Source organism: Aedes albopictus, chromosome 1 (genome assembly GCF_035046485.1).
Source record: "Aedes albopictus strain Foshan chromosome 1, AalbF5, whole genome shotgun sequence".
NCBI lineage: Eukaryota > Metazoa > Arthropoda > Insecta > Diptera > Culicidae > Aedes > Aedes albopictus.
The window spans coordinates 77781666-77808011 of NC_085136.1; the positions used below are offsets into that span (position 1 = coordinate 77781666).

The 26346-nt window shown below is 39.5% G+C and overlaps 2 protein-coding genes across 3 annotated transcripts in view; both read right to left on the reverse strand.

Annotated features, from left to right (window-relative positions):
• On the reverse strand, positions 1-21574 carry LOC134285022 (uncharacterized). Its single transcript, XM_062844887.1, has 2 exons — positions 6584-21574; positions 1-6498 (listed from the first exon to the last, which is right to left on the reverse strand). The coding sequence occupies exon 1, from the start codon at positions 15105-15107 to the stop codon at positions 12000-12002; it is 3108 nt and encodes a 1035-aa protein (XP_062700871.1). The 5' UTR covers positions 15108-21574; the 3' UTR covers positions 1-6498; positions 6584-11999.
• The window catches only part of LOC115256515 (integrin beta-PS), a 31725-nt gene extending 9882 nt beyond the window's left edge, over positions 1-21843 (reverse strand). For both annotated transcript variants that reach the window (XM_029855199.2, XM_029855198.2), the window contains exon 1: positions 21581-21843. The gene's annotated coding sequence lies outside the window, so the exon portion shown is untranslated. The remainder of the gene's footprint in view (positions 1-21580) is intronic.
• Positions 21844-26346: the final 4503 nt, after the last annotated feature.

The window sequence follows — 26346 nt, forward strand, 5'->3', positions numbered from 1 at the left end:
TGGCAATCAGCGAGGGTGTGAGATATGGGCGTATAGTGAAGGGGAAAGACAGCATTCTGTAGGTTATTAGCGCGTAATCACCACGCACAAGCAAGAGTTCGTTTTGGTGCAACCGTCTGACAGGGGGAGATTTCTTTTGCGTTGCTCTTCATTCTCTATCTGTATGAAAGAAAGTTGGAAATCGCACTGCCTTGCGTGAATCGCTGTAATAAATGAGTGATGATAAAAATGACATGTGAGCGATAAAATAGCTATGGGTTATTGCCATTTGGTCTGAACTCGTACTGTTCCGTATACTTCCTTTTGAAAACAAAAATACACCATGATTCAATTGCAATGCTTTTTCCGTGCAAGTTCGGTAAAATTAGCAAAATTTGAAGGAATGAACTAAAGAAACAACATCTGCTTAGAAGACAATTCGTTCGAGTCAAACAAAGAGCATTGGTTTCTTTTTGTACAAAATTTGTATTTAATATTTGAGCCTCTGTGTACTGGTATTTTAAATTATGAAAATAACATCCGTTGCAGACATCCCTACAAATGAACTCGCTGATTGAAAAGTTCATTTCTGGGGATGTTTGTGAAGTGCAGTGAAAGCTGGTTTGCTGAATATGATACACCGCGCGGCCTTTGTAATGTTCCAAACGCGCATTTGCACGAAATTCCACGCGGCAAATCCTCTTGGAAAGGAACAACCGCACTTGAGGAAACGCCGCAATGTTATATCTCCCATAAGAATTGAGTAATAGGGGAGCAAAACACGCGGCTGTTCCTTTCCTCAGGGATTTGCCACGTGTACTTTTGGGCAAATGCGCTAATAAGTGCAATATTTTTAACTGCAAATTAGCCAATGCGAGCGCCACGGGTGGGCAGTTGGCCAATTATCAATTTTTTAAATATACCGTTAAATCGGTGTACGATGGTAATTTTAAGAGTGCCTTTTGCGAGTTTTACCGTTTTTTCGTCTTTTTTGGGATATTTCGGCTTGGCAAAACTATTGACTGGTGTGCAGAATATGATACACCGCGCGGCCTTTGTAATATTTCAAACGCGCATTTGCACAAAATTCCACGCGACACAGCTACAGCGATTGTTATCTGTGAGCCCTATTCGATAGAAGTGCGAGCCCAGAGAGTAGTGATTGGACATAAGTCGACACATTATCTTGATAAAATCTCGACCCATGTCCAACCCCTTGAACCACGCCGTCTTCGATACCTGTGGGAGAATTAAATGTAACCACCTGCCCAATTCTCCTGCATCCCATTTTTGTTGCCAACTGACCAAGGCATGCTGACGAGCAATCGAAAAAAAAAATCATTGAAGGCGATATGACGGTCATAAATATCGCCTTCCATAGCGCCCGTGAGTGGCGAGTGAGTCCGCTTTCTCATTGTCCGGAATCGAGCAATGCGAAGGGACCCAAACCAAGGTGATGTTATATGCTCGATTCGATAAAGCACGCAGGAATTTTCGTATTTCGCTTAGGAAATACGTGGAGTGCTTCACCGGCCTCATCGAACGAATAGCCTCAATTTAACTGAGACTATCCGTAAAAATGAAATATTGATCAGAAGGAAGAGAGGCGATTCGCTCTAATGCGTAGTGTATAGCCGCCAATTCTGCGACATATACTGAGCAAGGACTTTGAAGTTTATGGGCGGCGCTATGTAGCTCATTGCATACACCAAATCCAGTGGAATCATTTGTTTTAGACCCGTCAGTGAAAAACCTTCTGTCGCAACTGACATGGCCAAAAGATCGGAGCTGATCTGGGATTCCATGGATTTCTTGCTTCATGGTCAGATCAAAACCTATAGTGGAATCGGAGAAGTCTGGGAAGCAATCACGGTTGAGAACATTCGAAGAAGGGTTAATCTCCAGAGTCATGTATGAGTAGTACACTGTCATAAATTTTGTTTGATGAATTCGTTCAATCAGCTTTTCAAAGTTTTCAATTTCCAATGGATTCAGCACCTCACAGCGGATGAGGAACCTTAGCGACAATTCCACGAAACGATCTGATAAAGGGAGTACTGGTGCTAGTACCTCCAAACTCATTGTGTGCGTCGAGTTCATGCAGCCTAACGCGATCCGAAGGCAACGATACTGGATACGCTCAGGATGTGTGTTTTCGCGGCGGACTGCAAGCAAAAGCTACCGTATTCGAGAACCGACAGTATCGTTGTACGATAAAGCTTTATTAGATCTTCCGGGTGGGCTCCCTACCATGTTCCGGTGAGTGTGCGCATGAAGTCGATTCGTTGTTGGCACTTCTGATACACATAACTAATGTGCTTTCCCCAGGTGCCTTTAGAGTCGAACCAGACCCCTAAATACATATGCGAAAGAGCTTATGTGAGTTCCTTACCCAAAAATTGAAGCTCTAGATCAGCTGGATCACGCTTCCTAGAAAAGACAACTAACTCAGTTTTCTCCGGAGAGAATTCGATACCCAGCTTTACAGCCCGAGCAGACAAATTGTCTAAGGTATCTTGCAGTGGTCCTTGAAGATCTTCCGCCTCTGGTCCGGTGATAGAAACCACGGCGTCGTCCGCAAGCTGTCGTAGCGAGCAATTTTCCACGAGACATTCGTCGATATCTCTAACGTAAAAGTTGTAAAGAAGGTGACTTAAGCATGAGCCCTGGGGGAGACCCATGTAACTAATTCGTGAAGTTGCCGAGGTTCCACGAGAGAAAAACATCTGCTTCTCAGATAACAAATTGTACAAGTAGTTGTTTAAAATCGGAGGAAGCCCACAGTTGTGGAGTTTTTCTGAAAGGACAACAACGCATACTACATCAAAAGCTCTTTTTTGAGCGTAGGCCAGTTGAATTTCAGTAGAAACCAACGCCAGACAATCGCTCGTTCCCTTGCCTCTGCGGAAACCGAATTGAGTATCTGAAAGAAGGCCGATCGATTCAACCCATGTATCGAGCCGATGGAGAATCATCTTCTCTAGCAGCTTCCGTAAGCATGGCTATAACCCTCACTCGTCTCTAGTCATCCGGAACAGTGTTGCTCTCCAAGAATAGATTGATTAAATTCAACAAGCGCCTCTTTGCGACGTCTGGGAGGCTTTTGAGCAAGTTTTACTTTATTCTATACATTCCTGGGGCATAGTTGTTACATGACAGAAGCACGAGTGAGAATTCAAGCATCGAAAAAGGTGAATCCATCGAATTCCTTTGAGGTGGACAACGACGAATATTCGCTTGAACTTGCACCGAATCCAGACAGTCTTTCTTTGCGAAGTCGAAAATCCATCGAGGCGAGCTTTCTCGATCCTCATTAACCGATACCGCATTGCGCATTCTCCTTCCGACCGTCCAGAGAGTCCGCATTGACGTCTCCCGCGAGAGACCGTTGACGAAATTCCTCCAATAACCACGTTTCTTCGCCTTTAGGTTCTCGTCCTGAGACGAGACTCGCGAAGACGGTCTTCTTTTTCTCCACTTTGTTATTTTTTTCTTCTTCCTATCTGTGTTGACATTATGTTTTGGGCTGGTGGTTCAAACACGTACGTGACCGCATCACCTCACATGCAGTGATACTGAATCCCATTCACGCACAAAATCATGTTGAGGTGAAATTTTGCATCGCCAACAATCGCCAAGCAAAGTAATCATTGGAATATTTTGTTTTCAATTTATTTTTGACAGTACAGGAGAAGAAAATGCTGCTCGGAGTGAATTTTGGCTTCAGAATTTATCTCGGATAGCAATACTTTACTCGTTTTAGGTAACGTAATCAAACGGGCTACAACGAGCCATTTTACGAGACGTTTCGGATCAGCTGATCGCTCATTTCATGAATGAAAATTTGACAGGAGGTTGCGCCCAAGCCCGTGAGTGTTAATATCAATATCAACATTGTTGTCGTTTCGTAAAATAGACTACTGACAGCTCAGTTGGGCTGCACTTGACGTTGCTTTTTTTTCCTCTTCGCGAGTCTCGTCTCAGATCTCGTCAAGAGAGAAATACCGCTCGTAGTTCTCCAGAGTACCGCGCTTCCGGTATGTTTTAAACGCGGCGGATCTTTCACGATAGGCTCCGGTACATTTTTCATCCCACCACAGTGTGGGGGTCTTCGCCGTATCGAAGTTCCCGGAACTGGCTTGCGCTGCGCTTGAAGAGCACTGTCGACGATTAACCCGGACAAGAACTGGTATTCTTCCTGCGGTGGAAGAACGTCTACCGACTGCTCGCCCTCGGAGACCAACTCAGCATATTTACCCCAGTCAATATGCTTCGTGAGGTCATACGCGACGTCGATCTGGCGAGCCTGACTCGAACCATTGGTAACTGAAATTTTGATCGGCAGATGAAAAGATTCAAGAATCGGTCATTTTAAACTAATTTTCAACTATGTGAGCTCAAATTTTTGGGAAAAGGCATAGAATCTGGTTGCGAATCGAATAAGCGGTGTGTGAATAAGTTTTTCGGCAATTAAGTGCCACCGTTGCGGTAAACATGGCCACATGCAGAAGGATTGTCGCGTCAAGAAGCCCTAAGGTAAGGTCAACGCTGCTGTTGGAAGCAAATGGGTTTCGTTCATGGTCCACAAGATGCCAGAGGTCGAGCTTCGTAGTCGATTCCGGATCAAGTTCCGGATATAGCTATTTATCATCTAGTGAACAACGTGGACTAGGCCCAGGAAGGCGTCTCGATCGTTGAAAAGTACGAAGGAGAAGTTACCGGACTTTCGAAGGAAGGTGTACGTTTCGAGATGAAAAGCGTATAATCTTCGTCCCCGAGCTGAGAGGAAATCTGGTGTTCGTGAAGAAAATATCGCAAGGTGGAATCGATGTCCTGTTCACAACCCGTGGTGGAAAGCTTCGAGCGATCATGAAGAAAGATGACTCGGTTTTCAAGAGTATAAAGCGATGCCTTGGAGTTTGAGAAACGGATCAGAAAACTAACAGTCGATCAAGAAAGGGAATATTGCTCGAAGGAACAAGAAGCGTACTACAGATGGAAGGGAATTCAAGGCCAATCAACCGTAGTGTATTCGGCTCAGCAAAACGGTGTGTTGCGGAGAGATTTAACCGCACGCTTAATGAAAAGGTGAGAACTTACTGGTGCTATTGGTACGTATATCCTGAATTGTTGCTCTTCTGCTGCTGTTCCTGATAATCGTTCACCTGGCTGAGTATCGGACCGGTGCCAAACCTATAGCCACAGCTGAACACCCGGATAAAAAATTACCATTCATTACATGGTAAACATTATTAACATATGACTGGTTTTATTGTTCACAATAAAACACATAGTAGATATATTGTTACTTTTTACAATAGAAATCAAGTCCATATAGTTCGTACAATAAGTGAACATTAGCTTTATTAGTGACTAATTGATTCGATTGTTTTTCAATAGTTCTATAATAATTTAAAGTTACTATCAGTAAAAATTAATTTAAGTTGTTTTTATATAGTTGCAAAAGTGCCTGCAAAGTTCTTATGAACTTTTTATTAAAAAAGAGTTTATTTCTCAATTACACTTAAAAACAATTCGTAACAAATAAATAACAATAAATATTATTGTTGCTTGGATCATGTTTGTATAATCAAACACAAAATCACTTGACATATTTTTTTTTTATAATTTTCGTTTTAAATTTGAGTGCAGTAGATGTTTCGGTTATCGAATGTTATTCGCTAAAACTTCAACGACTGACAGACGTTAAACCGTGTTGGCAGAGGAAGCTCTCAATGAATAACTGAGGAAGTATTTATAGAAAACTAGCTGAAACAGGTTTAGCCAAGTGAGGATGTTACGTCAAGAAAAAGATGAACAATGATTTTTCTAATGTTTTCCAATAAATTAAAGGAATCTAGTAAATAGTAAATTACAATACAAATACAATTAGTTTAATGGGGTCAATTGAACCGATGTTATCTAGAGCATTTTGATCAGTTGTCAGTTGCCCCAACGAACGAACACGATTCGCTAATCGGGGTGCAGTCGTGACCCAACGAGCGAATCCTCGCTGTAGTAGCATCACAGTTCCCCTGCGGTCTGATAATCTTTAATGTAATCGAAGGCGCATTCATTGCATCTCCGATATAGTCTGTTGACAGATTTGACGGATCTTATGCCACTCTTTTGCATCTTCTTATCCTTGTGTCCAAGTGAAATTCGCACCAATATCACTTTAAAACCAGAATGCTATACAATTTGATAGAACAGATCTGAACCTTCACAAGAATGTTTGCATGTTATGGCTGCTTACTCATAAAATTATTATTTTATATTATATACCGGAGTTGAAGACTTCAGTGATTCAATGACGAACAACGATTGATTGATGAGTTGCAATAATCGCTTATTTTCATTCCTTCATTTCGATACTTTTTTGTATTGTCTGATCCAAGGTCTGATCTTCATATGGTGAGGCAGGAATGCCAATCAGTACGGTGAATGATAACGCCAGTTGAACAATTCCAGTTCGTCCAGGGATGGTTCTGGGCTCGGTTTTGGGATCATCTTTAAATACTTATAGATTTCAAGTGATTCATATTTTGAGCTTGTGTCACGTAGATAAACGTGCTTTCATCCTAGCTTCCATTAGAATACTCACACAGAACTGATGTTTTTCTTCGTCAGATCACTAGCTATAAATCACAACACTGAAACTAAATGATTGTTGAAATCCAATAAACAGGATGCAGTTGATTTGTCGAGACATAAAAAGATTCCGAAAGATTCAAAAAGATTAATCAACGATTTAACTCAAAAGATGAGAGAATCATTTTCTCGCTGTAAACTTGTGACTGCGGTATGTGAATCCAAAGCTTCAAGGGAAATTCCAAAACCGCCATAAATTGTCCGCAAACTTAAACACACTGCACAGTGGGAAAAATTGAACCCGAAACACGACTAAATTCATTTTCTCAGTTGGGTAACGGGTTCTGCCAACGGTTGAGACCATTTTCGCTTGGAAAAAGTGTGCTGAATCGATTGGTGGGGGTCTCGTTGGCCGGAGGCCTCACCCTGGCCAGCTAGAGGCCCGGAATCTATCCGAGTTCCTTACGGAAAGCAAAATCATTGTCATCCAAGAATACTTTCGCATCCGATATTTATTCTGAAGCCGCAAATCAGAAGTCAACCGCACTCCGGATAATATCAGTTGCATATTATGGTCCAATTGTGGTTCCGGAACAATCCGGGACAACCCGGAACATTAGGGTGGGGCTAATTAAAAAAAATCTCTCTGGGATATGATTTCCCAAGTGGAAATTGATCTATTAGTCGAAATAAGTAAGCAGTACAAAAATGAGCGATTTTGGTTGATCTTCAGGGGTGGCGCAAAGGGTTTAAGTGTTTTTTTTTCTCTGGATAATACTAGCCAGTTAGAAGGTAAGATGTGGCCACTGATAATTCCGAGTTCCTCTGAATACCTATACTATGTATATCTAAATAATGCTGCAGCTCAATGAATAATACAGAATTCACAATCAATTCAGGTTGAACAAAACTATATTGGTGGTCACTAAACGGCAATCCGGAATGCTTCCGGAATCCCTCAGGGATGCTTCCAGATTTCTTCTAGGTTGGGTCAAGAATCCTTCTGGGTTACTTCCAAAGTACTTCTGAGGTGCTTCCATATTTCTTATAGGATGCTTCCACAATATTTTTGGGATGCTTTCAGAATGGGCCAGAAGTTCTGGGATGCTTTCAGTTTTCCTTCGGGATGCTTCCCAAGTTCTTATGGGATACTTCCAGATTCTATCTGGGGTGCTTCCAGATTCATTTTGGAACATTTCCTAGATTTTCGGGAATATTACAAGAATCCTTCTGAGATGCTTCCAGAATCCATCAAGGATTCTTCCAGAATTGTTCCATGACACTTTCAGATGCCATTTCAGATACTTTCAGAATTCTTCTAGGTTTCTCCCAGAATCTCTATGCTAATGCTTCAAGATTTCTTTTGAGACACTACCCGAGTTTTTCTTGGATGTTACTAGATTCCTTCTAGGATGCTTGCAGATTTCTTCTGCTATGGTTCTAGAATCTACCAGGGTTACTTACATAATCCTTCAGGGATATTTCCTGAAACAATCTGGGATCTGGGTTGCTTTCTAATTCTTCGAGGTTGCTCGCAGAATCTTTCAGGGATTCTTTCAAATTTCTTTCGAGATGGTTCTCGAATTCTTCTAAAATGTTTCCAGAGTCCTTCCGGGATGCTTCCAAAATTCTTCTAGGATACTGCCAGATTTCTTCTGGCATGCTTTAATAATCCATCAAGGATGCTTCTAACATCCTTCTGGGATACTTCCAGAAAACTTCTACGATGCTTCCAGATTTTTTTTAAAGATGCTTCTTAAAGTTCTTCAGAGATACTCTCAGATTCTGTCTGGGTTGTTTCCAAAATGTTTCTGCAATTATTTCAGATTTCTTCTGGGATACTTCCAGATTCCTTCTAGGATAACTCCAGAATCCTTCTGGGATACTTCCAGAATCTTTCTGAGTTGCTTCCAGATAGCTTCTAGGTTGCTTCTATATATCTTTATGGGATGCTTCCAGTTTTTTAAAGATGCTTTCTGAGTTTTTCTGCGATTCTTCCAGATTCCTTCTAGGATGCTTTCCAAATTATGCTGGGATTCCAGATTTCTTTTGAAATACTTCTAGATTCCTTATAGGATGTTGAAAATGCTTTGACATCCATGTGCACAACAGAACATGTGCTCGATGAACAAATTGAGATTTGAAATTATGAAAAGAAATCCACGTACTCCGGTGAGACTCGAACTCACGACTCCCAATACGCTAGACGGGCGCTTCTATTCCTTCAAGCTACGGAGTCACTCGACTATCTCCGTCGCCAGCAGGCCTAGAACTGAACTCGATTCCACAATCGCACATGGTTATCTTCTTTTCACAATCCAAACCCCCTTCGGATGGGATTAGATGAACATCTAACACATTGTCTGTTGTGCACATGTATGTCAAAGCGGGAGAGGAAGTTGTTTTTTAATTGTCGAGAGCTTCGACACATGTGCACATGGATGTCAAAGCATTTTCAACAGTGTAATTTCCCACATGGCTTGGTCAGCCAAAGCAAAATCAAGAAATTGACATTCCTTATAGGATGTTTGCAGATTCGTTCTAAGATGCTTCCAGAATCTTTCTGCAATGCTTCCAGAATACTTTAGGTATTCTTCCAGAATCCTTCTGGGGTGCTTTCAGAATACTTATACGTTGCTTCAAGAATCCCGGGATTCTTCCAGATTCTTCCTGGGATGCCATCAGATTTCTAATAAGATGCTTTCAGAATTGTTCTTGGCTGCTTCCAAAATTTTTCTGGGTTGCTTTCAAACTCCTTATGGGAAGCTTCCAAAATCTTTCTGGGATGCTGCTAAAGTCATTCAGGTATGCTGCCAGAATCCAACTATTACATAATATCAGGGATTCTTCCAGAATCATGATTCCAGGATTCTTCTGACTCTTTTATAAATGCTTTAAGAGTTCCTCTGGATTGCTTTCGGAATCTTTCTGGGATGTTTTCAAATTCCTAATGGGAAGCTTCCAGAATCATTCTGGGATGCCTTCAGAATTGCTTGCAGATTTTTTTTGTGATACTTTCAGATTCTGGGATGCTTCCAGAGTTCTTCTGGGATGCACCCGAACTTTTCCTGGGATACTTTTAGATTCCTTCTGGGATGCTTCTAAAATTCGTCAGGGATGTGTGTGTGTGTGTGTGTACAATCCATCTCCCACTGACCGGCAGTGCTTTTATGGAAGAAATTTGTTTACACATTTGGGTTTTTTTTTCATATTTTTACTATCAAACATATGTAAACAACTTTAATCCGGGAGATGGAAGGTGATAGCTCTATTGCAAATCCAACAACCCATTTCGAGAATGCCTGTTCCTACACGTGCATTCTGAGGTCATTTTCATGTACAATAAGCCCCGCATGATATCATCCACATATCAAATGGATATCTGAGATGAGATCATACTTCCTGAATCAAAAAACCATTTCTGATTCTGGCGCGTATTTAGTTGGTTTTAAAGGCGGTGTATATGAAACGATCTTACCAGTTTTCATCGATTCTTCTTTGCCAGTTGGGTTGATTCATTACTTCTGTGGAGAGAAAGTATCATTTTTAAACATCTGTGGGGTATTTTAGTATAATTATTCTCTTATTCTTATCTGCTTTTTTCTCAATTAGGTGAATTTGTGTAGATTATTGCACTCTAATTCCCCACACCATTATCTTCTCTCGTTCTCAATTCTTCACACCAATTCATATGTTTCTCCTCCCGATTTATATGAATTTATTTTTGTTTTTAATTATGTTTTCATTCAATTCCAGATTATTCCAAGTTTATTCGTTTACAAGTTCATTTACTTACATATTTACATTATTTATTTATTACTCTACCTCTGATTCGGATTCCTCCTCACTGCCCTCAATTCTATATATTTCTTCTGCCTTTCCTTTTAATTTTTCTTTATCCTTTGCTAATTCTATCCACTCTTCTTCTGATATTCCTTGAATCATTTGTTTATCCTCTATGACTGAGTCGTTCCACGTTTTAGCCGGTCTTCCCCTTTTCTTTTTCTCGTATTTTATTTGTTGTGCAATTTTCAGTGGGTGACCAGGAGGTCTTCTTTGAATATGACCCCAGTAGTTAATTCTCATTACCCTTATCTTCTTTACCGCAGTCTTCCCCTCTAGCAATCTTGACAGTTTTACTCTTCCTCTTGGCCTATCTCTACAGTACCTGATCATTTCTTTTAAAATTTGCATTTCGTATTTACTAATCGACTTTCTGTTTCTTTTTACAAGAGCTGCCGCTTTCAAACCGTATGTTATGGCCGGAGATATTACCGTTTTATATATTAATCTCGCCAATTTCCAAGGCGGTTTGTATCGCCTTAAAAATTCAACAATAATTTTACTGCTCCCTACAGCTAACTTACATCGCTTTCTGGTCGTTTGTGGTCTGTCTAACGATTCTGTCAGAAAGGTCCCTAAGTACTTCATATTTTTCACAACTTTATACTCTTCTCCATCAATTTTGATTTTTTCAGGGATATTCCTATCACTTTGAGGTTCTCTGATTAGTATTTCACTTTTACTTGCATTAATTTCTAGACCTACTTTCTTTAACTCCATCTTTAGTGTCTTCATAATTATTTCAATCTCATTTGTTGTTCTGGCAATAATCAGCAAATCATCTGCAAAAGCTAGAATCACTGGCAGCTTTCCGTTATTAAGTTCCAATAGGTTAATATTAGGGTGTTTCTTCTTAACCTCATTCAAAACTTTCTGGATGATCAGCGTAAAAATGTAGGGTGATAATGGGCACCCCTGTTTAATTCCTTTGCCTTTGCTCCGTTCCTCCGTCCTGACTCCTTCCCACTGTATGCTCGTTCGCTCTGCTGTCAACGCTTGTAGTACTCTATTTGTTATATGTGAAGGGACGTTCAGTTCAGTCAGTATGTTTTCCACCTAAATGTGTTTTAAAATTGTATGCAATGTTAATTATCTACATTGTGTATACCTGTCCATTCTAGGGTCATTCGAAACTTCGTCTACTGATTAGAAGAGAAGCTAAATAGAAAATTGTTCTACTGTATATTCAACTCCTTCCTTCCCCGTTATCCATGACTACCAAACCAATTGTACTAATCCTGAACTTTTACTTAATTAATTACTCAATCTTTTTTTTATTTACTTCGTTTGATTTACTTTCTATAATTGAATATGTCTACATTACTATCACCGTCTGTGCTATTATATTATCACAGTCTATCAGCATTAGCGATGAATTAGTTGTATATATCAAATATTTAAGTCTGTTTCTTTATCTTTTTTTTATTACATTGAGTATCTCAATGTCATAGGAAGGATGGAGCTGCAATACATACATACATACATACATACATACATACTTACATACATTATATGACCAACCCTCGAAGAATTGTGAGCAAGATTGTGATAGTGTTGTTCCATTTAACTATTCAATAAACTTACAATCAATGGGTAATTTTTCCTTGTAAGAAGACAATTGGAAAGTTCGAGCTTCCACCATTCTCGTCTGCCACATGATCTACCCGCCCAGAACGGTCACCGACTAAGAAAAATCTCAGCCAACATTTGTGGAAGCGCTCATTGAAGCTCTGCTGTGAAGCAGGCTTTTCGTAGTAAGGAAGAAAAGTCAAGAAGAGAAGAGCATAGAAAGCGCAGTAGAGGATGCAGAAAGAGAGGATAATTGACGTCGTATTTGAAATGCCCCATATATTTATTTTTGCCGTACTTACCGAGGAGACATCTACCAGATCAAATGCTTTTTTGACATCTGCTGACATGAGTACTATTGTGTTACCAGCATTCCAGTTTTCTTCCATACACCTTCTTGCAAAAAAGATTTGGTCGTCCGTCGATCTATCCTGTGTAAAGGCTGTCTGATGGTAACCAGGGTCTCCTGCGTATTGTCTCAATCTTGTCACTAACCATTTGGCGTAAACTTTGTACCCTAGGTTACACAGCGTTATACGTCTGAAGTCTGTGGTTTCCTTTGCTCCTTTCTTTTTTGGGATTGGTATTTGTACTGACTTCTTCCACTGTTCTGGCATCTTGTTGGTTCTCCACACTTTTCTAATAATCTGGTATAGCTCTTCTATGCTATCTTCATCGGAATATTTGACGTATTCATTTCTTATTTTATCTGTTCCTGCTGCTTTGCCGTTAACCAGTCCATCGATTATGTTTCTAATTTCTTCCCTACTAGGTTCTTCTGTTAGCTCTTCGTTATCCGGTTTAATGACAATTGATTCACCTTCCGTCAGTTTTAGTTCCTCTACCCACTTCTTCATTGCAATTAGAGGTTTTTTTGTTGCTTTTCTTCTAGTAAACTTTTTCAAAAATATGTACGATCTTTTGATTCGCTCTCCTACTTCGTAGTCTTGTAATTCGTTATAGAACTTAAATATCTCTTTTTCGTTGTGATCTCTAACCGCTAAGTAGTAATCATGCCTTCGAATATTTATGTTTTCTCTGAACCAGTTCGTATCTATTCCTCTTGATTTCGCTAATCTCGCCTGTTTCCTTGCCTTCAGTAATGAGTGTATTGCCTTTTTTCTCTTTGGTGTCATAGGGTCCTTGACTTTTTCTAAGGCCTTTCTAGCACTAGTGGTTATTTTTTCAGTTATTTTCTCATATGCTTCAGTTATTTCTAAATTTTCAACATTTATCGGCTCATGTTTTTGCAGTTCTCTATGGAATATTTGTTTTGGTTCACTTTGTTGTAACACCTTTGGTAGTAATAGCTTTTTAACTTTTACGGTCTTATTTTCCTGTTTCCACTGTTTTGCTTGTATTCCTAACATCAACATTTTATGGTCTGTTTGAATTGTGGTCCACCTTGCTTTTATGTATTTTACTTTTACAATTGTGTTATCATCTAATAGTATATGATCTATTTGCGATGTTTTACTTCCATTTGTCCAAGTGTACAATAATGACTTGTCAAACCTCATTGAAGTTACATTTAGATTGTGAATTTTAAGGAATATTTTCATATAATCGCCATTTTCATTTGTTATTCTATGTCCTATATGTATGCCCAACCTTTCCATGTCATCATCATCTATATCTTCTTTACCTATTTGCGAGTTGAAGTCACCTAAGATTATCATTTTCTCTTTCCTCGGATGGCTGTTTATGTATGCTCCTAGAGCTGCGAAGAACGAATTTGCATTAGCGTTCGGCGCATGCACGTTGATGATCAGCCAGCTTTCATCTCCTTCTTCTTTCTCAATAATGGCTGACATTATGTTTTTATTAATGGTTCTAACTCCTCTAACCTTAATCCGATTTCCTCTCTTTTTCAGTATGGCTAAACCTCTCATATTGTTGGCATTGCTTCTGTCTGATATCCACCATTCGTAGTTTTGTGTATCCACTTTGACACCCGTAATGTTTGCTTCCTGTAGTACTGCAATGTCCACTCCTGCATTATATAACTCTTCGTCTATTTCCTCTCTTTTGGATTTCATGCAGCATCCTCTAACGTTCAAACTTGCCATTTTGATGGTCATTGTCGTCATTTTTTCCGGCTGATCTAGAGTATCCTTGCTTGTTCTTTTGTTCTGATTTTCCCTATTTTGTTGTGTTTCTTGCTTGTTTGTTTGTTCTTTTCTCTTGTTTTCTTTTTCTGTTCTAATGTACACCTTCTCAACACTATCTATTTGTACGCTGTCTCTTATTCTGGTCTCTGCTACGATAACCTCCTTTGCTTCTGTATGTACGCTTTTGGGATAGAACACTGCTGTTTCCTCGTTTTCTCTGTATATTTTTATTTGTGATCCTGTTATGTTGGCGATTGCTTTCCATACTTCTGAGTTCGGGACAATGACCTTCGTTTGTACATTCACTGCTTTTCTGATCTCTTCTTCCAGCACTTTCGGTAGTTCTTCGAAAGCAATAGAGCGTGGTGTGATACCACTTGCTTGAAAACAGACCGACCAAAGCAGACTTTCTGGGCCCTCGACGAATCTCCTAGCTCTTACCCTTCCGTCTTTTACTTTCATCCAGAATCTACCCTTATCGACTTTGCCTTCTGCTCTGCTCTCTTGCATATTCAGCTCTTCATTTTTCTGATGGACTTCTACGGCTTTCGTAACCTGCTCGGCAATGGTCTCCTCACGCTCCCTATGCTCTTCCACTAATTCCGCTTGTCTGAATACACTGTTATAATGGTTGACACCATTATAATAAATCTCAATCGTCTGTCTCTGGCCATTTCCAACGCGATATTCTTGTGGTTCCACATACGGACTGAATACTCGTATGTTCTTGTTCAATATCTCCTTCAAAGCCAACACACTTTCTGTTCCTGCCCATGTATTATCCTTTGCCAGCTCCTTGATATGCTTCATCGCCACTTCCATGTACTCTTCACTGTTCTCATCCAGTGAGTTAGCGCTCCCATCGTCCATAGCGGCAATTATCACTTCCTTCATCTCCCTCCTATGATTCCACAAATACTCTACAGTCCCTCTTCTCAGTTCCCTTGCCTTCTCCCTGAACTTGTCGTCGAAGGTTGTCCAGCCCGTTATCTGCTGTACAATTGCATAAAACATGCAACTTCCGTCTCCAGGTACCTAGATCATATCAATTGTATTATCTCTCTGTTTTCGGGATTATTTGTCAAGATTATGAGTTCGTATTTACCTGGACCACCTTGATGTTTCCGTTCCGGAACTCTTTTCTTTCCACGATCTCCATTTTTTTCCTTTTCGAAGCACTGCTTTCACTTTGCTCACTTCCAACTTTTCGAAAATTTTCACGGCAATGAGTTTGTAATCTATTTTCGCGGGAAATAGAAGCACGGACTCTCTTTCACCTTTACATTGGAAATGTCTGCACTACCACAAAAAAAAATTGACATATACCACCGTTTGAGAGCTGTGGTCACCACCCCCTTCCACCCCACTAAATGGTTGCCATGATTTTTTTTTTTTTTTAATTTTATATACTTATATAAACTATCACTATACTTGTTCTTTGGTACAAAACGATGAAATAATTGAATTTTTATTTTTAAACTTGTCTGAGCAATAAACCGGATTCATGGTAATTTCATTTTGCGCATTAGTAGTTATGAAGAAAAATAAAAAAATAGAGTAATCGAGTTGGGCACCCTGTTAAAAACCTTTTTTTTTCTCTCTCTCTGAGTACGGTAGCGCTTCCTCGGAAAATTTACCATATCTTTTATTCTACACACCTACACTATCATTATTTTTCCCAACTTTGCATTACGTGTCAATGTATGTGTCTAAACCACCCCAATCCGAGTTGGTGTGCAATCATAGATTCACTTTGCATTTCACTTGCAGATGAGAATACATGCAAGGTACATTTGTAAAAGTCATACATTTAAACGAGTGTTATGACAGTTGAATATTCTAAAACAATTAAAAATAATAAGGTTAAACTCCTACCTTAACTTTCATCGATTATCACGCTTTTCCACCATCTACCCTCAGCTGAAAATGATTATGGATATGTTCCCCCAGTGTTGGTGTAATGTAACGTATACGTACACGTTGGCAGAACGCAAGCTGCCCACTCTCGCTTGGCGTCCGACTCGACCCCTCTCCCATTCTGTGACCACTTTCCTATGAGCCTCTGCACGAATCTGCCGTACTGCTCTCTCCCACAGAAAATCTGAAAACAGCTGCGCGCTGTTTTCAAACCTTCTGTGGGAGTGAGCAGGACAGGGCAATTTCGTACAGAGGCTCATGAACCGGTAAATACATAAGTCAACCAACTCGGCGGTTGAGCGGAGTCGTATTTACACAAGATGAAATCGTAATCATTGGCACCCCCATCTCTCAAACGTCAAACGATCGAACCTGTGCGCAACTCTATTCTCATTCCGCTCGTAAAATTCTTATTGGATACATACAGTGAAACCTATTAGTTGGACTCAACATTATTACTACGTACAGATTGTGTCCCACCTAAAAAAATAACAACACATTCAGCGAACTTCCAGGTCGTCGCGTAATCCCCCGGCACAATGTTCGCCGAAAGTGGGACAGTTTCTATATGGCTATGAGTTGCCTTACCCCTAAAAGAAACATCCCACCCCAATTACCGAGTAGCAATATTTTACGGTGCTTTGGATCTCAGATTGCATGCAATACAACTTTTGTTCAATAATATAGCAAACACTTCAGAGAAAAACTTATCTGTCTGGTGCTTCCTGTTTTTAGCGAATCTCCTCTGTGTCGGGAACGCCTGCAGCAACTCCGCTCCGCATCCGTCGATAATAATAGCTCTCAGGATCCGGTTCGGACCTGTAATTCCACTATGCTGATTTCTTGTGTCATGAGCAACTGATTTTTCTTTATATACACATTCACTACATAATCTTATTAGACTCGAATCACCTAACCAGACATCAATCCGACAAAAGAACGGGTGAAAAAATGGAGTCTAACTTTGGTGCTTTCCGAAATCAACCCAATTAACCATTCGAAACTAATATCTTCCTATTTTATTCCATCCGCTATTTTGTTTCCACTTTTCAATTGAACTTTTCACATTATTTCTTGGGTTTTTTCTTCACAATTTCTCTTTAACTTTCAATTTTCTTCGGATGCTGCATCGAACCAGCTCGACACTCAACACTCACCTTCTAAAATTCGTCAGGGATGCTTCAAAAATCCATTAAAATGCCTTCTTCATATTTCGTTTTCAATGCTTCAAAAATCTTTCAGGTAGTCTTCCAGAAACCTTCTGGGATGCTTTCAAGTTGCTTCAAGGATGCCTTGAAATTAGTCTTGAACCATCCCATAAGAATTCTGGAAGCATCCTAAAAGGAATCTGGAAGGGCCACCTCAAGGTTTCAAGGATTCTGGAAGCATTCATTTAGAAATCTGAAAGCATCACAGAAAGAAACAGGAAGCATCCAAAAACGAATCTGGAAGAAATCCATAAGGAATTTGAAAGCATCGCAGAAAGATTATGGAAGCTACCCAGGAGAATTGGGGAAGCATCTCCAGGGTATCTACTCATACTCATAAGACAAAATGATATTCTGTAAGTTTTCCAGGTTTTAACAGGGTTAATTAAATGAGTGTAATCAGTTTCGTACCTTTTAATTCCGCCCTATGTTGCTTATCCTTTGACAGATACGCGTATTTCGACTAGTACTTGTAATCTTCCTCAGTGTCAGTTATTCAGTGGATAACTGGCACTGAGGAAGATTACCAGTGGATAACTGACACTGAGGAAGATTACAAGTGGTAGTCGAAATACGCGTATCTGTCAAAGGATAAGCAACATAGGGCGGAATTAAAAGGTACGAAACTGATTACACCCATTCGAAGAGGGTATTCTGCTTAGAAGGTTCGAAAAGTCGGTACAAGATTAGGGTTAATTAAACTTAAGTTTTGTAATATTTTCAATTTGTAAATCAGTATATATTTAAAAAAATATAAATACCTGGAAGCAATGAATGTAAGAAATTGATCTTTATTAAATATGCAAACAAATTTTCATTAATTAGGTTAAAATTTAACGGGAGATTTGTATGAAAGCTCGTAAACAAACATAAAGAAGTTGATAAGGGAATATGATTTTCAGAATCCGTTAAAAATAATGGCTAGAAATTTCAAATGTAGCATTTGGCATTTTTTTTTCATAAAACCCTTAGAGGAAAAATATTTAAATCCTCGAAAAAAACAGATAAAAGTTATTCAGAAATCCAATAAGCAGTTTTTATAAACAAAATTACTAAATTATGACTGGTATATTCGTTAAATATTCTATCATGAACTCCATCAGAATGGCTCCTAGATTTTTTCTGATACATGAATTGCAACAGGAACTTGACCTGAAAAGTTTTTAAAAATGTGTAATGTGTAAGAACCTCTAGCACAAGGCTACTATATTATTAAATCAATTTAAAAAAATCATTATGATTTGTATCAGGAACATATTGAGGAATTGTCAATAAATTCTAATGCCGAATCTGCAGCAAATTATTCCAGATTTAGACCAGATTTTTTTTATTTTTTTATTTTTTTTTAAGATGCGTACCACAATTCAGTAAAATTGTTTAAAAAAAACAATTATTTTTCTCCAAGATTGGTCAGAAATATTTTTGGTAATGGTATAATATTTTTTCCAGTATTACTTTTAGAAGCGCTTGAAAATGTGATTGAAACACTTTATGTAGTCAGTATTTTCCTGATCAATGCAACTTAATAATCCAATTCAGATTATTCCTGAAAATCATCCTGCGATCCAATATTTTTCACGATTTCTCTAAGGATTTGTTAAGAAATTTATTCAGAATGGTTCCCTATAATTTCAGCCACGAAAAATGTATTTCAGAGATAGATTCAGGTTATTTTCAGAAACTGAAAATGTTTGATTAAATTATAACAATTGATTTCAAAATTCAAAACGGATTTCTAGTATTTGTTTTATCCGCTACGAAATGTACCCAGAAGTTCTCTAAGTATTCTAGGTTTTCCCTGTTAAATATAATTACCTGAAGATTCTCGGGTTTCAGGTGTTTTTCAAGTAGTAGACACCCTGATTTCATAAGGACTCTGGAGCATCCCACAATTATTCTGGAAGCATCCCAGAAGAATTCGGAAAGCATTCAAAAATGAATCTTGAAGCATTTCCAAAGAATTCTGAAAGCAACCCAGATGGATTCTGGAAGCAGCTTATAAAGGAATCTAGAAGCATCCATGTTGGATTTTGATAGCACACCCGAAGGATTCTGGAAGCATCCTGGAACGAATCTGGAAACATCTTTTAAAAAATCAAGAAGGGGGCATTCTGGAAGCATCTCAGAAAGTAAATTAAATTTTTGCTTCAAAAAACGTTTCAAATTTAATTTTCAATCATCATTTTTCTAGACTAAATCGGTGATTCTAGAACCCAGTTGGGTTAAATTTGTGTTCAAAATTGTGTTATATTGGTTTCCGAGATGTTTGAAAAAAAAATGTAATATTTTGGTATCTAACTAAAAAAAAACAAAATGCGACATTTTTTTCAAAAATCTCAGAAACCAGTAGAGATATCGCAGTTTTGAGCACAAATTTGGCCCTAGGGGGTTCTAACATCACCAATTTAGTCTAGAAAAATTATGTTTGAAAATTTAGTTTGAAATGTTTTTTTAAAGGTTTGCTCTAGAAAAAAAAATCACTTAAACCCTTTGCGCCACCTCTAAAGATTAACCAAAATCACTCAATATTGTACAGCTTGCTTATTTCGACTAGTAGATCGATTTCCATTTGGGAAATCATATCCCAGAGAGATTTTTTAAAATTAGCCCCACCCTAATGTTCCGGGTTGTCCCGGATTGTTCCGGAACCACAATTGGACCATAATATGCAACTGATATTATCCGGAGTGCGGTTGACTTCTGATTTGCGGCTTCAGAATAAATATCGGGTGCGAAAGTATTCTTGGATGACAATGATTTTGCTTTCCGTAAGGAACTCGGATTGATTCCGGCCCTCTAGCTGGCCAGGGTGAGGCCTTCGGCCAACGAGACCCCCAACAATCGATTCAGCACACTTTTTCCAAGCGAAAATGGTCTCAGCCGTTGGCAGAACCCGTTACCCAGCTGAGAAAATGAATTTAGTCGTGTTTCGGGTTCAATTTTTCCCACTGTGCACTGTTTTAATACGTCCGTGTTTTGTCCACTCTTATTTGCTTATATCAACGACGCGTCTTCGTCATCACTTTTAGTCAGCCACCACCAGCAGCAGCAGCATGCGTCATTCAAGGCCTCACCTCCTTCCCGAAGTGTCTGACCCATGCAAGACCGTTCGCAGAAAAAAAATCATCCACTACGCCAATGAATCACGTCTGTATGGCAGCCAGCACTGTGATTGCCACGAGCGACGATTGATGTCAATATTGGCAATTAGCCAGCCCGACGAGAGGGACCTTCTGACGTAGCACCGCGTACCGGTTCTTTGGGCTTGAATGGAACGACGTAGAGTCAGAAAACTGCAGCAATCATTCACCAGTGGGTGTCGTTGTGTGGGATTGTCCCTTTTTCGAAGCCAAATGTAGTGCCGGATGACAGAAAACACGTCTGTTCTTTAGAACGTTTGTAAGCGACTGAACCAAAACAAATGACAATTTCTGATGGCCACTGTGATCGATTCTTCAAATATTCTCATCGTTCTCATATCGTCGTAGCCGATGGCACATAAGATTCATGCTCTTTTAATAAGCAACATGCTTCTAAGATAATCGATAGCCGCATGATGTCGAGTGCATTGAAGCACTCCCCGGTTACAATCGTGGGCGATGAGCTGGTTTTATTATTTATGTTTGATTTCCAATGATCACAAACACTGTTGCAAGCGGACGTCCCGATCGCGCTCTGATTTACTCCACTGTGGGTCCACGGTAGTGCAAGATCTTCACGATCGAGTTGGATCGAACGACTCAGCCCGCAGTTTACTCAGCACGCTTGCGTATGTATGCGTAGCGTATTTTTCTTCAAGATACTCCGTATCTGCTTCTTCTCGCTGCGTTACTCTTTCGTTTTCTCACAAAGTCATATGCGTGATGAATCAACATCTGGCTGAGAAAGGGCTTTAATTTCCATGAATAGATTCCTTTTTCCTTCGGATAGCTTCAGCTGCCGGTGGATTCACCTGCCAAGTCACCGACTGTGCCAGCTCCACCCCGATGGATAAACTCCGCGACGAGATAAGACTTATGTAAACAAATGTGACTGCTTGCTCAGAGGAAGGTACACCACCTTCCCTGGTTCCGTTCTGCCCACACAGAAAAACCAAGGTGCTGCTCGAACCAGATCATCGCCATTTTTACTACGAATTACACACTTCTTTCGCACGGATTTTCAAGTGCTATGAAACCAAATCAAGTGCGAGCACTACCATTCCCCCCAAACACAAATCACACTCGCCCCAAAAAACGACGGAACGGAAAAGCCATTACCCCTAAACACACCCATTTTCGTTCACTTCGACCATTATTCACTGAGACGGGTTGCACCAAAAACGGAAGAAAATTTTCCGATTCTTCTTTTCCGTCGACTTACCGAATCGGAACTCGCACACCAAAATGCCCCACTTAAATCCCTAATCTCTTTCTCCCAACAACAATTAAGGCACTTTCTTCGTAACGTTTCGAAACACTACCAATCGACTAGGTCCACCCACAAAAGTGCACAATTTCAATGCATTTTTCCTTCGGCTGAGCACTTATGGTGGACTGAAGGAACTGAAGAAAAAAGTCTTACGCGCGGGAGACGAACTGATACGCGACCGATCCCGACGAATAGAAGTGACAGAATGGCGAGAGCGAAGCGACACCAGAAGAAAAAGATCTGCGACGGTGGATAAAGGACACTCAAAAAAATTGACACGTCTGACTAATGTGTTTTACATATAGATTTGCGCAAATTGTAAAACCTGTGATTGTCACGTGTAAAACATATAGATTCACCAACATTGTTTTTGTCCCAATCTATAAACAATCCGCACGATTCTAATGTGTATCTCACACGAAATTTGAATTGAATGCATATGAATTGTGATGGATGTGCCAATAAATAAACCATTTCAATCAAGTGGAATTCAACTTTAAAATTCATGAATATCATGGATGTTGAACATAAATTTTGTGTTATAACGCACGTGGATTTCACGTTTTGGCGCCCATGTAGTCCTCCATAGAAAAGATACAATGTGAAGTGCCCTTATTTCACGCGAGCTCATAATGTTACTATCACGATTTCAGTTTTCGTGAGAGTAAAATCTTGAGCTCGCGTGAAATAAGAGCATTTCACTATATGAGTGAATTCGATGATCTGTTATAATTAAAACTCGAAGTTTGTAGATGTAATAATAATTTATTGTAAGTGCACTATTATCACAAATTTATTTGATGAGTTTGTGCTTTTATAGCTCCTGTTCTTTTAATGTGGAGGACAAAAATATTTTATTGACAAAATTTTGTAAATTGAAGGACAATTAAGAAATTAATATATTCGAAGTTGACGAGTCAACGGACCAAAGCCAAAGTCTAGCTACTGTCCCGGAACAGGACATACGCCAAAACTAAACATGAATAAATGTACCGCTTTCCCGTTTGTAATGACTCCCGAACGATCTTCCGCCACCAGCTGTGGGATGCAGCCATATCCTTCTTTAATTTGCACCTGCTGCTTCCAAAAATATGAGTCATCTCACCTTGAATCCTGCCAACCATCCCGTGCCACCTCTTCCATCAATGGCTCCAGGAACCTTTCCGAAGTGGTAAAGCCATTGCAAATGCGCAACCGGAGAAGGATCAATTGACTTCCCCGCAGACGACGAAATGAGGCAATTGCTGACCCGGAAGAAGTATCCCGGAAAAAATCTTCTCGAGAATGGAGTATTCCCGATGTGAGCGTAATTCCGGAAGATATAAAATTTGATGTCGATGTTCTCTCCTGTAAATGGACTAAAAGGAATATAATTTAATATCGAATTTCATTAACACAAAATGAGACAACATACCTAGCAGCAGACAGCAAATTCACGTTCTGATGTCGGCCATGATGAAAAAAAAATTTGAAGCGTTTAACGATTTTATGGGTCATGTGCCACCAATTATATAATTCATTTGTTAAAAACAGTAGCGCAAATTCATTTGCAAAATTACTTCAATTTCAATCCTTTCACATATGAAATTGTGATGCTTTGACTATCGGATTCAGCTGAAGGTAGAGCTATTTGAAAGCCAAGTGTAACAAATATCATGTTGAGTTGAATTACATTTTATTTGGTGATGTAAGCTCTGTTGTGGATTCCATGTTATGAACCTGATTAATCTAATGTGTAGAAAACATTGAATACATTGGAAAAACACATCAGACCAACGTTGACGCTAAGGAATCGGTCCATAAGTTAAAACACATCAATCGATCGTGTCAATTTTTTTCAGTGGAGAATGAATGTGCAATGCCAGGGGCGGATCGAGGGTTTTTGACGTAGGAATACTCATTGAAGGAATGATGGTGATTTGAAAAAAGAAGAATGGGAAGAATTCGTATAGTGATTTTGGTATGGATAACATGAAGACTATTTTAAAGTAGCTGATCCAGCTAATATCATAGTGCCAGTCGTACTGCCGAGAAACGGTAGTGGTGACTAGAACAAGTAGCTCCGTAGAAAACATCCAAAAGTTAAATGGTTAAATTTTAGTGACAGCGTAAGCTTCTGATTATTTACCTACCTACCATGATACCTTGTTGGCTACAAAGTAACTTTACTCCAACGCCGAGTGTACACACTAAGATTCAGATGTTCCAGCTCAGTAAATTTTTCACTGAGTTCAGTATTTTTTTCATCTTTTTACTGAGTTTTCAACAGCAGATTTATCTCGGTACACTCGGTAATCGTATTTACCGTTCACCAGTAACGATATTTACCGTGCTTCAGTAACTTTTGACAGTTTATGAGCTGAGCTCGGTAACTCATTTACAGAATATTCGCAAAATAAATAATCTGCTGTTGAGAACTCAGTAAACAGATGGGGAAAATACCGAGCTGATCTTAGTGTGTACGAATGATGCCGATGAGATCAATATCGTCCGCAAAGCCAAGGAGCATGTGCGATCGTGTGATGATAGTGCCATTCCTTGGCCATTCCTCTGCATGCCAGACCTCCCAATCGCTCCTTCTAGTGCAGGGTCTCCAGTTAGCCTAGTGGTTAAGACTATGGATCGCCAATCCAGAGACGGCGGGTTCGATTCCCGTTCCAGTCGGGAAAACTTTCTCGACTCCCTGGGCATAGTGTATCATTGTACTTGCCTCACAACATACAAATTCATGCAATGGCAGGCAAAGGAAGCCCTTCAATTAATAACTGTGGAAATGCTCAAAAGAACACTAAGTTGAAGCGAGGCTGGCCAAGTCCCAGTGGAGACGTAGAGCCATAAAGAAGAAGAAGAAGAAGAAGAAGAAGTGCAATATTGAACAGCAAATTTAAAAGAACATCGCCCTGTTTCCATCCATCCAATGTCACAAACGTGGTAGACACCTTTGCTGCGATCCGAATACTTGATTATGATCCTTCCAGCGTTGCGCGTATCAGCCTAATTAGTTTCGCCGGCAAACCATGTCTGACAGTATCTGCCAAAGCTCATTTCTTTTCACTGAATCTTACGCTGCTTCAAAATCAATGAACAGATGGTGAGTCTGCAACTTATATTCGCGAAATTCATCTAGGATCATCAGCAGGTTAACCATCTGATCCTCAAGAAGTTTCAGTCTGTTGAACAGGACAGGCGACAGTATCTTATATGCCGAATTCAATAGGGTAATCCCTCTGTAATTGGCACACTCTAGTCTGTACACTTTCTTGTAGATTGGGTATCCAACCAGCTGGTAGGCAATTCTTCATCCTCCCAAATCTTTACAATAGTCTGGTGGATTGATTGATGTAGCTGCTCGCTTCCGTGCTTAAGAAGTTCGACCGAGATCTCGCCCTTTTCAGAAGCCTTGTTGTTTTTCAGCTTCTTATGGGCTTTCATAACCTCATCAAGTGTTGGTGATTCCACTGCCTTACCGTCATCCATTATGCTAACCCTGCTCTTGGGTGCTCCTTTACTGCCCAGGTAACCAATAAGCATTTGAATAAGCCGTATTTCTGTTTTATATCTGCATTTGACCTGCTTACTGCCGTATGATAGCAGTTCGACGGCTAAACTGCCCTATATTAGCAATTAAAATGCTACTTAAAATCTGACAACAGTTATGTAGCATTTCAGATGCACGGTATGTTTTGGTCAACAAGCAGCATAACTGCTACATTAGTGCCTTAAAACTGCTAAGTGGGAGGAGTGATGCTGAACCCACAACACATTTCCACTTTTTAATTTACGTGCCCCGGCTGTAGATGCCATTATCATTCGCTTGTCCTGTCATTTATAGAGTAGCAACTAAAAAACATGCTTTGGCAAATAAATTCCATGGTTTTGGCTACTTTCCAATGTTCGATTTATTTAATTATCAGCACATGCTGGGCACATAGCATATCTGACGAAGCTACTGCTGGTGTAATATTCAAGCTTTAAATTGATCAAAAAACCAACGCACATTATCTAATCATCTATAGCTTACATCGTAGCGAGGTTCAGCACCATCGTCAACCCGCCCGGATAAAAACTAACCATAGGGTGTTTGGTGAAAACCATTCCTGCACCATACAGTGTACCAGCTACAATAATGTATATTGTAATGAAATGGTTCACTAAAAGCTTCGCACATTGTAGCTACTATACATTTACATTCGATTTTTATGTAACACTATATTATACTGTTTTTCTTACGTTTGAACCATTCACTTTTCCGAAACATTATTTTTCCGTGCATTATTAATTATTTATTCAGTTTTAGATTTTTTCCGTGCTTTGTTTTGTTGATCTTTGTGACTTTTAAGATGCAAAGGAAAGGAAAGAAAAAAGTGAATAAGTTGAAACATCAATTTAAAGTCAATAAAATGTTTAAATAAGTAGTAAACCAGATGTCTTAAGAATCGCAGATCCAAGAGATATGGCGGGCTAGGTATGTAGAGTGCGATGAGAGGAATACGATTGACGAACCTAACTTATACTTGAATTGAACTTGACAGTTTTCTAATGAGTTGTTAAATACATACGTGTATTTCAAACTTTAGTCAAACTGGAGCCTCAATATTGCAATAACGGTTAAGCACGCTGCACGCTATGTCTGAACCAGCAGATTATAAAAATTGAATGTACATCGGGTTTCTTTCCATAAAACATCAGTATTCAAGCTATATTTTCATTTGCAGAAG

What these genes read in the sequence shown, in the direction of transcription:
- LOC134285022 (XM_062844887.1), bottom strand. Translation starts at nt 15,107, where the DNA reads ATGTTTTATGCAATTGTACAGCAGATAACGGGCTGGACAACCTTCGAC.